The sequence below is a fragment of the Brachyistius frenatus genome, unplaced genomic scaffold (assembly GCF_029030835.1).
Source record: "Brachyistius frenatus isolate BFR_SWC_R1_liver_20210118 unplaced genomic scaffold, ASM2903083v1 Contig_195, whole genome shotgun sequence".
Classification (NCBI taxonomy): domain Eukaryota; kingdom Metazoa; phylum Chordata; class Actinopteri; family Embiotocidae; genus Brachyistius; species Brachyistius frenatus.
In genome coordinates this window covers 633260-649271 of record NW_027210794.1, presented here as the reverse complement: position 1 = coordinate 649271, position 16012 = coordinate 633260, and the positions used below count along the sequence as shown (strand labels likewise).

The 16012-nt window shown below is 40.7% G+C and overlaps 1 protein-coding gene across 1 annotated transcript; it reads right to left on the bottom strand.

Moving 5' to 3' along the window:
* Positions 1-613: 613 nt before the first annotated feature.
* On the bottom strand, positions 614-14784 carry rassf9 (Ras association domain family member 9). The gene is made up of 2 exons (XM_069718653.1): positions 14651-14784; positions 614-3738 (listed from the first exon to the last, which is right to left on the bottom strand). Exons 1-2 carry the CDS (start codon positions 14695-14697, stop codon positions 2502-2504), a joined length of 1284 nt encoding a protein of 427 aa, XP_069574754.1. The 5' UTR covers positions 14698-14784; the 3' UTR covers positions 614-2501.
* Between the last annotated feature and the right edge of the window lie 1228 nt (positions 14785-16012).

The following is a 16012-nucleotide window of genomic DNA, read 5'->3' as shown; positions in this document are numbered from 1 at the left end:
TGTTGCTACTGGCTGCAGCAGCTCTGTGTGAAGTTGTGGACGATTTGCTTGTTTGTGATTCAGTCTATGCTGCTGTGGATATAGTGATATGCGACATTGTTGTCAGATATGACAGACATGCTGCCAACAATTCAAGAATATATTAGCATCAATACAATAATCTGTCAGCAACCAAGACAATTCACTGCACACAGACACACAACCCCTGCGTGTTACGGTACGGGTGCTCAGGAGCGACCAAAAAGGACCAAAAGAGACCCGACTTCACCAAATGGGTCATTTAATAGAACTAGAACAAGTAGAAACTACATTATATTACATATTATATGAAATTCTATTCTAATTCTATGTTCCCATTGAGGAGATGGAGTGATATTTCTAGTGATGAACAGGATGTGATGTCATAGTTACAGTTGACCAATCAGATCTCTGGGTCAGAACCACTCGTTGTATAATAACTGTTCAACTTTACATCCTCCTCTGAAACCTCTCGGCTTCTGGCTGAAGAACAGATTGAGTTATTCCACACTCCTTTCACCAGCTCAGCACGGGACTGATTCACATCAGAATATAATATCATTTCTACTAAATGCCTTTATTCTGACTGAATAAACACTGAACGTCGTAGAAATACTGTCCCGCTCCATCAACAGGTGTGAGATCGTTCACATTGTAAGCTCTCCGGCCTTTTCATGGTCGGATACTTAGTCGCTTGAAGCAGTGAAGGAGTAGAGGAGGGGTGGAGTTTAAGGCAGTTAGTGTGTGAACTAGATACCCTGTGCTCTTCCAGCAGCCTCGGCCCTGAGAACAGTGTCAGTCTGTCAGCGCTACCGCGACGTGAGGAGAGCGCTGGCTGTTGTTTGTGCTGCGACGACCATTTCGTCTGATTACACGCTGCAGTGACTGGAAGGAAGCTGTGTCATCTCTCTCTGGTGACCCAGCGCTTCGAGACATCTATAAAATCCAATTCTGTGTTTTCGGAACAATAAGCTGTGTTTTTTCTGTGTAGTTTTAGGCGACAACATTCTGTAGAAAGGCAGCACTTTGTAGGAGGAAATAACGAAATCATCAAAAGCTGTTTTTAGATAATTACAGTATTAGTCTTTATTATAAATGTACATTTTACTTTATTTTGTGCTCTTAAAGTTGAGTACAGATGTTTGTGATTTCTTTTGTGGTATTCCATTCAGCAGGTGGCAGATTTATGTTATTGAAACAGTCATAATAAAGTTCCATCCGTAAAATACAAGTGCACGATAAATAAATAGTTTTTTTTCAATAGTTTTGTCAAATTGTCTTTAAAAGCTGTACTTGTGTCATAATAATTATTTACAGTACTTACATATGTATTTACAGCAAAGAGGAATGTTTAAAATATATTCTGACCAAATTCTACATCCAAACCATTTAGCTGTTTGTTTTAATATAAAACATTGTTAATAGACTCGTATGTACAAAGAAATGCAGCTTCATTTAGCAGCTTGAGAACAGCAGAAGGATACATTCACCTTTATCTAATGCGACTGTGACAGAAATATAAGAAGACTTTTTAAACGTTGATGAGACCTGGTACAGCCAAACTAAAGTTTTAAACAGTGAACCATCGACGGACTGTAATCTGTGCATACGAAGCCCCAGTTTGTGTCCTGCAGCTAATATTTCATGTTAAAGTCAAACCTCAAATCCAGATGGGAATTCGACAACTCTAGAAAGTTATTTCCTGAAATATTCTGTCCTTTAGTTAAAAAACAAAATAAAAAAACTTGTTTACTGAATAACAAAGTATTTCAAACTTGTTTATTGGCTCATTTCTAAAAGTGATGTCATATCGTGATGCATAGGCCTGTGGTGCTGTCAGGTTACAGCTATCAGTGGGCGGGGCGTAGTATCCCATCAGATTGGTCAGATCCACCGCTGGCTCCTCCCCCAGCTCGTCCAAATATGGTCACTTCCTGCTCCAAACCGCTTCAAACTAGCAAAGATGGTGACGGACAGAATCTGAACTGGAGGATTCATAACGTTCACAAACCAACGATGACATCACTGATGGTTGATGACATCACTGATGGTCTGGAGACATCACTGATGGTTGATGATTGGATGATGATGATCTGTCATCCCCCTAGTGGACTGACAGGTGTTATTACACACTTAGATGTGATTTGGGTTTGACGGAATTTATTAGAACCTGAGGAAAGAAAAGAACATTTCTTGTTTTGTTGACTGAACGGTCCAATATGATGAAGAAGCAGCAAAACAAATGAGCTTTTAGCTTAAAAGTTTAGCTTTAAAAAAAAAAAACCTCTTAATTGATTTTTATTTGTTGTTGTTGATTATTTTTATGTCTCTCATTAAATTACCTACTGGGTTTATTGAATTCAATGTTTATGTGCATGTATAGCTAGTTTGATTTTCAGACTGCACTGAGACGAAAACGAAGACATGTGAGAGGCTCCGACTGGTGCCGATAGAACAATAAAGTAGTGGGTCAGCTGGCTTCTTCAAACGTCCGTGTCCAATGGGGGGAGGAAGTCGAGACACGGTGACAGCGAGTCCTGACTGTGCGTGGAGCTAATCCCCGTGTCCGAGTCCGTGTCGGTGATGTCCAGAGGCGACAGGCTGTGTTTGAGTTTCACCGTCTGGGTCTCACTTTTCAGAGGGACACTTACAGACCGGTCCGTCTCTCCGCCGTCCACCATCTGCAGCGAGTTGAGCTGTGCAGCCAGCTGCCAGCACTCCTGGTCCTTGGACACAAGCGCACTGTCAAAGCGCTTCAGCTGCTTGTCTACGTCTGCAGCTTGGTGGTGGAGGGAGACGCCGGCGGAGAGGCTGCGCTGCAGCTGGTCCTGCAGCCGCTCCAGTTCAGCGGTGTAGAACGACTCGTCTGCGTCGGAGATCCAGGAAGCAGCCGCGGCTCCTTCCTGTTCGCCGTCCTCGTCTTGGCTCAGAGGACCGTTGGCCCTCCTCAGCTCCGAGTCGATGTCCCGGGACAGCTGGAGGATGAGCTCCCGGTGCCTCTGCACCTGCACCTCCAGCTGCTCGACCCCGTCGCTGGTGTACAAGTACTCCTGCAGCTGCTCTTCGCTGTCCGCCTCCAGACTCGGACCGCACTGAGCCGGCGAGCTCTCCGCCTCCGCCTCCCTCTGCACCTGCAGCTCGAACCTCTCGATGTCCACGTCCAGCTCCCTCATCCGCTGGATCTGCTCCCTGATGGTGTGGTCCTGGTTGAGAATGAGCTGCACCATCCGATCGACCTCGTCAGCGCCCAGCGAGCTCTTGTGAATTTTCTCCAGCTTCCGGAACGCTTTCTTCACCATTCGCTTCTGCTTCTCCACCGGCAGCGCCTGGGGACCCTGAGAGCGGGCGTGCTCCCATCGCTTCGGCCTCGCACCTTTAGATTTCACACCTTTCTTAGCAGGCTGGGGCACAAAATCACTGGTTTTGAGCAGAATGAACTGGATTAAGGGTCTCTGGTCGCCCCAAGCGTACCACAGTCTCAGGATCCTGGTGAGAGGAGGCAGAGCTCTCTCGAAACCCTTCCAGCGCTCCACCAGACAGAAGTCTTTGGGTTCCCCGTGCAGCAGCCGCTTGCTCTCCGGGACCGACTTGTGATCCTCCAGTAACGCCTGAATCAGATCTGCACATGTCGTGTGCTTCGTTACTCCACAGACCACCTTCTCCTCGTTGCAGACAGTAACTTGGATCTCCTTTCCCACCGTGGGCTCGGCATCTTTGGTCCTACGAGAGAAACGGAAAAACTAAATTTACACTTGTGGCTTTGAAATAGCACATTTTAGAGTCTTAACCTACTTGTGTCCAGTTTCTCCTTCAGTTTTCTAAATCCTTTCATAGCCCACCGTCTCACAGTAATCTTCTATATGCACTAAAATGAAAAATTCAAATTTGAGACTTCACCACTCACTGAAAGTCATCTTGACATTCATATTGTTTTATTCATATTTTCCAAAAATTCAGACTTGCATTGTTCGTATTTTGAAATGTTGGTGTCTCCATGAGAACACTAGACTTAAATTAAATTATAGGGATTTAATAAATGCATAACTGCATGGCATACATTTATGACTTATGGGTTAAAAAAAACCGCAAACAGATATCTGAAATCTGAAATGCACTGGAAGTCCTCTCCGTGTTCTCAGCAGTATGTTTGCATGAATGGATCCTCCTCTGATGGCTTCCTATTAGGTCAATGAGCAGAAAACTACATTGGCTCATTTTGTGCTCCCTGGCTTGATTCTATTAGACTGCTCCTCATCGTCTTACTCATCACAGACGATCACTTAATGGTTCGGTTCTGAGCTGTTTAACCCCGAGGCCCTCATTACCTTTTCGTCTGCACCGTAAAACTTGCTCAAAAATTGACCTTTGATGGGCCGACGATATTCATTTTTTACGAGCTTAATGGACCGCCGGTAATATCCAGGACCTAATATCCAGTCATTAAATGATCGGCACCGGCAACGCAGACAGACACAAGTAATCAAATCAGTGGAAAACACTGCCAGACGTTTCAATTTGATTTTAAGATAAAGAATGATGTATTACCTCTTATTTGTATGACAGAAAACATGTTGGGAGACTTCTTTTATTTCATGGTGTCTCTGGTGTTGTACTGCCAAGTTTCTGTCTCTTTAAATTACTCAAATTTAAAGTTTAAGTGTACTCTGAAAATAAAAAAATAAGTGATATATAATCCTCCTGTAATTACAGACGGTTCAAAATAAAAGAAACCGGAGGAAGATGATCCGTCTAATATCACCAGGGGACACGAATGGGAGCTCCACCTCTGACACTGAACTGCACACTCATTTTGTGGGTTGAAAGAAAGTTGGTCTGTGGTTTTGCAACCCAATAGGCAATATTTCATTAATCTGTTAGCAGTAATAAATCAGAGTTATGTAACTGTAATCCTGGATGATGTCAAGTTTCCTGAAATTAGTTTCACGTGACAAAAACAGATCTACAGCATTAGTTCATCAGGAGGCTTCTTGATGTTATGACACTGATGGACTGAAACACGTCTCCAGTGTGTTTTTAAGTTTAATTTTCTTCAGGTCTTTTTTAGTCCCTCCAGGATTTCTTGGAAGATTGCTGTGATCAGAAATGTTTGATTTTGTGGCAGATTTTCGATGTAATTTGCAGCTTTAAATGAGTTTTTTGAGATTTCTTTTTTAAAAGCACTACCTCAATGGAATAAATATGCAATGACTTTCTTTGACAATATATAAAGACTTTAGTTCTAATCGAATTCTAATTTATTAATTGAACTTAGAGAACCATGGGGCTCAAAGTTAATATAGAAACAAGGACTACATCAGCCTTTCAAAATAAGAGCTTTAGATGCTGTTTAATTCATGTTCATTCAACACATAGACCTGCTGGATGAAACCAACAAAGAGACGTCTCTGACAACTGGACGTGTGGAGAAAACTCATTTAACATCCAGTAATATGGAATCACTTCCTCTGATCACAAACATTTAATCACATCATTTTAATGTGAAGAACACATTTCACTTCCTGTTTCTCCTCTTGTTCCTGTTTCTCCGGTGAACAGAGTTTTATTTGGTGATGAAAACAGGAGCAGAGACTTTCTGGTTGGAAATGAGGAGTTATTATTAATAAAGTCAATTTTGTTTGAAAAGATTTACTTTATGTCGTTAATACTTTCAGCTCAGATTCTGATGACGACATGTTTTGCGGAAAAATCTCGGGAATTAAAAGAAATTGCAAGCTGATGCAATTATTGTGGAGTTTGCTTGATTTTATGTTCATTATTGCGATTTCCTGGAGGGACTGACTTTTTAAGTTTGCAATTCAGTTATAATACAGATAGAGCCTCAAAAACTCATCCTTTTATTACACTAGAGAAAAACAAGCTTTGTGATTAAAATCCAATCCTGGAGGTGTTCAGCCTGTCAGATGTTTGATGTTGTTCCTCGCCTGAAGTAACTGCTTCATATCTGAACTCTGCATCAAGTGGCGTCTGCGCTTTATCTGTCAAGTGACCTCAGTTGACTGCAGCTCATGTAAACCGCTGATCATTTAGAGGGAGGAAAAAAAGATGACAGTATTTTTCAAAGTGGAGAACTTAAATGCTGCATTATCTCACAGTTTCCAGATTTTACAGACTGATAGCGTCGTGTGTTTTGGTTCCTGCACAGTGAAAACTGCAGCTTTGTGGAAGCTGCTGGTGAACAAGGTCTGAGGAATGCGATGCATACAATGCGAGAGGCTGGTTAATGGTTATTGAGACACTTGGAGAAGAGCGGAGCAAAGCAAATACCTGAGCTATGTGGAGGCCAAACAAATCCAGCACGCCTTCTAGCATTCACAGACAGCGACCATGACGACTTTGAACTCAGAGCCTCCAACTAACTCAGACTACTACACCCTGAATCTGCTGCTGCTGCTCAGGAAAGAAACCAGCGGTTGAACCACGCCTCTACAACATATAGACACTGACACAACAGCTCTTAATAGGTTTGTCCTCCGTTTAACAGTCAATACTTATGACTGCATCAGCAATTCTAAAATATTTACCCATTATAACTTCAAACAGTTTTTCAGCACATCATTTTAAACTTCTTTCTGCATTCTGCAATTACCAGCTGCAGTTATTAGCTACACATTAAAATGTTACGTAGAACAAATTACTATTTTTAAAGTTATGATGAATTTTTACAGATTAAACTGGCCAATTATACGTATGTAAAGTTGTTCAATTTTGATTCACCTTGATTGATATGCATCGTTTAAAGGATCAGAAAACGTTCCCATTGCCTTGGAATAAATAGATAAAATACGAACGTACTCCTAGAACTCCAGTTATGTCCGGTAACTACTATTTCTTTAGTTAGTTCTTTATCTCCATCCCGCCCTACTGAGGCTCTCCACCTCGGGGAAACACTGCTTTCCTAACCACCGGAAAACTGGGATCAGAAGTACAAATGTCTCTGTCTTCGGGGCCACAACCAACAACATGTTGTGAATTGAAATGCATGCATCAATGGATAAATGAAAAAATAGATGAGACAAAAATGACCAGAAAACGAGGGAAAACAAGAACATGGTCAGTGCAGTGTTACTGTACAAGACATCTAGAAATAAACTGAAGTACAAATATTCACTACAAACCTAAATATGTTTCTGTGGTCGTTTCTGAACATGCAGGTGAATAAACACAATCTACGGACAGTCGTGTGTTTCAGAGGTGACCGAAGCCCTCAGCTGTGCAGGAAGAGGCTGCAGCCCGGCGGGGAAACACCTGTATTTATCCTGGGCCACAATCACCGACGCTCAGGCAACTTCCTGCCTGCCGCCGCAGTTCAATGTAGGGAGGCAGGAAATGGGAAAAATGGATTCGCTCACTATGGTCTGTTTTCCACTCTAATGTGAAGAACCTGTAAACAAATGTATGTTTGTGGTGTTTAGACTGACTTTGAAATAACTTTCGATGGCTAGCAGTGTTTTGGAGACTGAAATGTCAACAGTTTAATTTAAGAAAAAATAAATCTGACCATGACTTTCATTATGATCCTCAGAATAGGCGAACTACTTTAAACATAGTGGGGCACCTCTATATGCTAAGACAACCCAGTCTCACAGCAAAGCGTGAAATACACACGCTTTGGGCTGCCTAGCGTGCGTGCAAGTTTCACGCTTTCAAAACGAGTAACTCTCACGTCATGTGACCAAGGTCCCGCGAGGGGTGGCTTGGTGTCGTTGGTCACAGACTGCCATGTGGGATGATGAGGTTTGAATTCAGGAAGTGACAAACATTTTTGTTGTGTTGTCTTTTGTTTCGTAACTCCAACTACGTGTTTTAGCTATAAGTTTAATTTTCCTGTAAATCACATGGCTCTAAGCATACAGTAGGTTTTATTTTCATCAACGGCAGAAAAAATGTGTAACTTTCACGCCTCGACAGCACAAAGTGTGGCTATTTCACACTTTGCTGTATTGGACCGGCGTGTCTATTTCACGTTTAGCCGTGATGCCCAGTTACTATCTAAATCCCAGTCTACACAACTCAGGGCTGGACCGGAGATGCTTCCTCCAGCTCTTATCTGACAGAGGATGAGTTATTGCCGAGGAAACAACATCTCTTTTCTATCTGGTCGTGTTGATCTTTGGGTTTACTCCCGCTCCGATAGGCATCTGTGAGCAGAGACACAACACACCCTTCCCTTCTCTTCCTCTGTGAAACCGCCCACCCCAATTATTTTCTCTCCTCCAGCAGGGCTGTGATTCACCAAAAAATCTTTTACTCATTGGAAATAAAAGACCTCTCTGCAGCCCGGTGAGATCATGACATTGCTTTGGTCACTTTTTTCACTGTCTGGCAACCATTTCATTTAAAAGCCTTGCAGGCCTGCTGTGTCACTACAGGACCCCCAATGATGCTCTGTGATGGTAGAAGGCACCAATTAACTATTGTCAGCTGACAGATTTGAAGAATTTTTAAGTGGATCCAAGAAGACCAGGCTTTGTAATACAGCCTTTGTCTGACTTGAGTTTTTAAATTTGCTATTATAGCTTAGCTTCACTACTGCTAGAGTTAACCAGAAAGAATATTGCAGCACTCCCTCATCTTTTAAAGAAGTGCACAATGATTTTTTTTTTGTGATTGTTGTGATCAAAAATCTTTGAATTTGTGGCGAATTTTCGTAAAAATTGTGATGTAATTTGTGGAGTTTTAAGTGAATTTTTTGCAAAAGAAATTGGAAGTCGAGAAAGAAAAATTAGATTTATTTTTTTTAAACACTACCTGATAAAGAAATACATATTTAATCACTTCCTGTGATAATAATCATGTTGCACATCACAGAAAGTTCTAATCTTTTTTTATTTATTCATTGAACTACGTATGTTTCCAGAACAAACCGTCTGTGATTGTGATATAGAAACAACGACTACATCAGTGTCAAAATAAGAGCTTTAGATTTTTTTTTATCATAAGCTCCCGCAAATATTGCAAAGTTTCCATGGATTTGCATTAATTATTGTGATTGCAATATTGTGATTAGTGTCACCAACAGATTTCAGATTTTTCTTTGTACCTGCATGTAGAGTAAAGCAGTAATAACAGCTGATTGTTAAAACCCAGCCTTCAGCAGACTCCTCTAAGCCTCAACAGCTCTTTATGATTCACATAACTGCCTCCTACACTAATTAAAGTGTGGAAGACTTGAAATAAATACTGAGTTTACTTTACAGAAGAGGAATTGGAGTTTAATTCCACTGATTTGAAGTCAGATTTTCTCGCTGTAGCTTTGCAAACATCCATTTTGACCTGTTGTCGGATTAAAGTTTAATTCTTTAAGACTCCAAAACTGGAACTTTACAAATTAGATCATTTAAAGAATTATTACACATGGACAAACATTTTGATGAAACTGGTATTAGTTGCCAATAGCACAGACGCTTCCTGCCAGGACAAACACATGCTGCACGCCCCGCTGGGCTGATTAACATCGCAGCTGATACTTTTCATAAGGGCTGTCACTTTGGGAGCCATTTGATATTCATAGTTTGGGATCAAGCTGCGGTTTGAGACGCAACAAATGAGGGTGCCCTCATAGGTCACAGCTTCGGGTTTTAAATGACAGAGCTGGTAGTGTTGTTGTTACGAACTCAAACCTGTGAAACTAAGATGTATGATGATATAAAGAAATACTAAAATACAAAGTTCGAATCAGTGAAGGACACAGGACAGAAAACACCTTAACATTTGCACCTCAGTGGACCCAAGAAACTCAAGCAGACCGGTCTGACCTCAGGTTGAACTTACGGACTCACGTCTCCACTTCACCATCAGACATGTGGACCCAAACCACATTCAAATTATAGGAATTTTAGTGCAAGTTTGTGCGTTGGACGGTTGCGTTACAGCTCCAGCGTGGTGGCTTTGCCCTCTTCAATCTTAACACTCGTAATGACAACCCTCAAGACATTAACAATTCCCTCGTGTGTCATAAATTTGCGAGCTACAAGTTCCCACAGAGGACCGCACGCTGGTGGTTTGAACAAGTCTGACAGAGTTATAGCTCTCCGTTGTCTCAACATGTTTCCTCACATCAATAGTAGGAAGATAAAGTGATGCAGGAACAAAGCTGTGATATCATATGGATAAATATATCCTGTGTCCACTGATGTCAACAGGCAGAATTGTGTACTATAGAATAAAGATTCCGTTTACATTTGGATTTGTCTTTTGGTGATGATAAAATGGTGGCAAACAGCAGCGACGCCCACAGATGACAAGAGAAGTAAATGGTGTTGAAATAAACTATAAATCTGTCCTGATTGAAACTGTATTCAAAGGTTGGTTCAACCAGATCCATTTATTGTATTTACCGACCAATTCAGATAATTACATTTTATTGCCGAGGCTTTGATATTTCTGTCTCTGTGATTTCTGCTGACACATCAATAAAAGGGAAGACAAAGGGATGTTGTTTGTGGTGTTCACAGATGTGTTTAAATGTCATTTTTTTTAATGCTAGTGTGAACAATAAATAGGAAAAGTCAATGGTTCTGCAGGTATTCAGATCAGATGGAGAGTTAACGGATCACCAAAGATGTTAAAAGGTCATCCTGGCGTTTAAATAAATGTATTTTAGAAATTTTAAAACAATAATTAATTTCAGACATTTGGCTTAAAACTCATACATGTCAACCTCTTGGTGGCGCCAAAGAAAAAGTCAGAAATATTAATATTAATTCTTAGAGAATAGATGTTTGTATTAAACTCAATGGAAATCAATCCAGTTGTTCTTAAGTTCTTCTGAAACTTGTTCGACCTTTCGATTGACGGATTGACATCATTATCAGATGTGTCATATCGTATCATTTACAATAATATCACGATGATAATGGACTTGTTGATGTAATGACGTAAATTATGTTCGTCTGAATTAGGTTGTATCATATTAGTCCGTTCACATTATATCGTTATAGTTTTTAATATGATAAATAGAATTCGTACTGTGATCATGGAAATACTCTGAATTGTAATTCTGTTTTTACTGTGAATTTGAAAGTAAACTGTTACATTTATTTTGACTTGTTAAACTATATCACAGATTTTCTTGCAATCATGTTTCTAAAATTAGCATAATTTCTTTCAGTATTTTGTCCTCAAGAATATCGTCATTGCAGAAATATCCTGATATATAATGCTACTAATTGAGGGCCATATAGTTTGTCCCTAATCGCCATCCATAGAGTCTCAATGCTAAAATAGCTAGAAAGGTTTTTGTCATCTTTTGCTATAAACTCTTTTAAACTCTTCTAATAAACAACATAATGAAAACTATTTGTTCTGTAGATCTACTCGCAGTAAATGAGAAAACATTTCGTCTGTAAAATTGATAAACTGACCCTTTCAAATATTGAATAAATCAAGTTCTTATTTTCCGTAACATCGGTGGTGCGACGCTGTTTTGTTCCGTCCTCTGCGCTGCTTCATGTCCCACCGGCAGCGTTACAGAGGTGAAGCCATTTACTTCCTGATTTGGTCTTTTTTCTTGGATTTATCTGCGTCCAACGTCACTAAACAGTGTTAAATTGTTTCTTTTTTTTCTGTTTTGTGTTTAATGTAATTTCCTACTTTCTGTTTGTACGTTTTTTTGTGTTTTAGTTGTTCAAAAAAAGTCCTCCTCAGCATTATTTTGTAGCTTACTGTGCCTGTTTGCAAGAGAACACATTTCTTATGCTACTTGAAAGACAGCGAAGGTCGACGTTGATGTAGTCATGTGATATATAATCAGGAGTCTGTAGATGGTGTTACATTTTGAACCCTGACTGGATGCTGTATGTGTTTCTCTGTCAGACTTCTTGCTGATCTGCTTGGAGCAGTTTGACTTCACCTTTATCCAGCTTCTGTCAAAACTAGACTCAATGTGAGTATTTAGCGAAGCACCGCATCTGGTTCAATATTAAACATCAAACATCACTTTAAAAAATTTGCTTTAATTTGGTTAAAATCAACCATCATCCATCAGTGATGTCATCGTTGGTTTGTAAACATTATGAATCCTCCAGTTCAGATTCTGTCCGTCACCATCTTGCTAGTTCGGAGGGGTTTGGAGCAGGAAGTGACCATATTTGGACGAGCTGGGGGAGGAGCCAGCGGTGGATCTGACCGATCTGATCGGAAACCTGACGATACTACGTCCCGCCCACCGATAGCTGTAACCTGACTGCACCACAGACCTGTCAATCAAACAGACACGCCCCCAAAAACAGGTCTTCTTGAATCTTCTTTTCTAATGAATGAGGGATTATTTTCAGATGGACCTCCAGAAAACTGAGAAGAAGGAGTGACTTTAGCTAACAACACCGAGATAACTGATGGACACATTTTATTCACTTTGGATTTGATGAGAGAAGTTGAATGGGAGTCTATGGAGCCGGAGGCTTTTTGGAGCCGACCTCTAGTGGCACTCGCTGGTATCGCAGCTGAAGACACTTCTGGATCAGAACCATTTTACAGACCTGAAGCTACGAACACTTTTATATCCAGACTGTGTAAATGATAGACTTATTTGGTTGAAAACAGCCTGGAGTGTCTCTTGTGGGACACCACTTTACCACACATAACCCTTCCATCGTTTCCATATAGTAAATGTTAATAAACATTAAAGAAGAGAAACTCCTTACACTGACATTTTCTGGACCAATCAAAGCTGCTGTTTCCAGTCAGACTACCATTCAATTCTCAGTTTATCTGATAATCTACAAACTGTTTCACCATTAAACTAAAAAAAAAACTGACCTGTTATCCTCACAACAAATAAACAGAAGAGGAAATTATCATCATTATATTCTCCGTCCGGTTGGTTTAGTGGAATGAGGGAGAGAAACTCCAGCAATAGACAAGAGATGTGTCCTCTCTTATCAGAGAGGATGAGGGACTGCAGAGGAAACAACATCACTGTGTTGATCTTTAGGATAACTTCTGCTCCGATAGGCATCTGTGAGCAGAGACACAACACCCCCCTTCAACCTCCGATTATCTTCTCCCCCCAGCAGGTCTGTGAATCACCAAATAAACTTGACTTCTCTTGTCTGTCAACACAAAAAGCATCTTTTTTTTTGTATTGTTTGGTGCAGTCTGATCATTTCAGCAGCTGATTGGCTCGATGCCGTCATGCTGCCGAGGAGGTCACTGCGTTGCTTTGGTCACGTGTGTCACAGACTGGCCGGCCTGATGGTCTGTTTCACTACAGGACGCCAGCTTAATGGGACTCTGATAGTGGGGAGGATTCAATTAACTACTGTCAGCTATAATCATCTCCACATTTAAACTTCCATTCTTTATGTTTGGGAAGGTTTTGATGTTTCTTGTCGTTCTCTGGCAAACATCCAGCTCCGTGTTTCAGTGTGAGTAGAGAGGCAGCGTTTGACCTATCTACAGATCTAAACACTGCAGATAATTATAGGTACCGCCGTGGTAATTACTGCGCAACACACACAAAATAAGGCATTCACTAGAGAAAACTTCAGTCAGACTGTTTGAAGTCATCAAAGATAATTCATCTCAACTCTGTGTGATGTGCAGAAACATCCATTCTGCTGCTGGAGACACTGTCAGAAAGCTGTTAACTGTAATTTAGCATAAAAGAGTTTTATTTCTGAACTGAATTCAAAGTATTTCTGCTCAGTTTGGTGCTAAACGTCGGCCTCAATAAAAAAAAAAAACAAATACAAATACTTCTTCAGTCCCTCCTGCAAGGGATTGGATGGTGACCAGGATACTGTGAACGACAAACTCTGTTCAACAACTCTTAACAACACAAGTCTGCAGTCAACAATACAAATAGAATTTCTGTTTGCTTGTAGCTCAGCAGATCTCATTTTCACACCTTTTCTTTTTCAAAGCTGTAGCTGCAGCCAGAGACGCATCAAAAGGCAGATTTCTCTCCAACTAACGTCAAAATGTTCTGAGACTCCGCTGTCTCACATGAAATGTTTATTAAAGATAACACGTCGTAGTAATTACAGAGCAGGAGAGGGTCTTTACGAGGACCACCATCGAAGGCCATGTTTTACTTGGAGGTGTCAAAGTATGTCACAAACATAAATGACACAATGACACAAACTACATGGAAGAAACAACAAGGAGGTGACTCTAAATACACACACACACTTCTTAGTCCCACATATTAGGAAACAGACAAGCTGAAGGCTTTTCTGTTGCTGGTTAATGTTGGTTTAAAACACCAAGTGTGTGTCATCAGTAAACCTGAGAAAAAGCAAACAGAGACTTCTATATTCCTGGAAAGTTTATAATGATAATGTGTCTTTAACCAGATTTAATTGCTCAATCTTCCACCTTTAAGGAGTATTTGTAAAGTCTCACTGTATAACCCTGTTACTTTAATTACATCTGGACAGCAGCCAGCAGTGGTTTTCTCATAGAAGTGATCAACATATAACTAAAACAAACCTGCATGAACAACTGAACCCACTCGTGCTGCTCAGTCGTAAATCGTCTCCCCCCTTTAACAGCTCACCTCCGAGTTCTCTCCAACACTGAACCGCGGGTGGGAGCGGGGGGGGGGGGGGGGGGTAAGATCACACTCAACACGTTTGAAGAAAACCTCGCACTCATCTCATCACGTTACCTGTTTTTCAGTCGAGCTTTCAGGAAGTTTTTCCCAAACGGAGCCATGACGCAAAAAAAGAAGGAACCGGCGCGGCGATCCGAGGCGCTACAGTCCCGGCATGGCAGGACGCGGACACTCTGCAAAGTTTCTGGAAAGTTGAGCGGTGTCCCGTCTGCAACTCTGTCCGCCCCATCCGAGGAGCGAGGGGGGTGTTTCCTATTGGCCGCTGAGGTTTCGTGGTGAAAGGCTGCCCCCTTCCACCTGCACGAGCAACCGGAGGAACTCCCGCAGAGAAAAGCACCGTTTTTAGAGCACTTCCAACTGGTGTGAAATATACACAGTAAATACTTCGATATTAAAAAAGTACAAATGGATATTTTGGAAATAATACATTATGTAAAAGAGAGAACATGTTTTTAAGCACCAAATATTATTCCAAAGTAAAGTTCTTTTCTCTGATTTTGTTTATTAAGCTACAAACTATTTGGAAGTAAATAGGAGAGGCAGATGGTAAAGATGAAATGTGTTTCCAGTAGAAAATGTCTCTCTGCTGGATTCAAAAGACAAAGATGAGATTCAGAAATCAGAGGAATGCAGCCTGCTTTAACTCAACGTGTTTCACATGCCTGACACATCTCCTGCCGAACACGTGAAGTTGTTCCAACTGGGCCGTTTACTTTATGTTGAAGGGAGATGATCCTCTGTGGGAGCCAGTTACTGTTTGTGAACATGGTTCAGATGGACAGACTGCTGGACGGATGGACAGGATACTCACATGAGCGCCGCTTTTCTGTTTTTAATCAAAGAGGAATTCATGTATACCACACTGAACAAAGTATTCTTCACCTTATTTCATAGATGTCTGACATATTTCTTTGTCTTTAGAGGTGTTGATATTTATAACAATTACTTGCTGAAATCCAGTGATCCATCATTCAGTCAGGCCCAAATATATCAAGTCCCACAAAGCCCCAAATGCAGCATTTTAATGTGTGTAAATGGCTGAATCAGCAGGTTTACTGTCAACACGGGAGCATGTACAACATTAATGCAATTCGTTTTCATTGACATCTTTAAAAACATCAAGTAAAATTGAACTGATCTGCATCGATCCACGTGGACCTCTATAGTTTACATATTTTTGAATATTTGTATAATAAAGACCAATATATAATAGCTGCATTTGTCAGAATTAAATAAAAGACCGTTTATTCTTTCACTGTCTGGATGCACAGAGCAGATCTTTATTTTTAAATGCTTTATTTTTAATTACAAGGACAAAACCCTAAAAGAAAAACTGAAGCTGTATGATATACTGCATTTGATTGGAAGCTCTCAAACACGTTAACTTGTACTGTATATAAAACAATATGTGTCTGA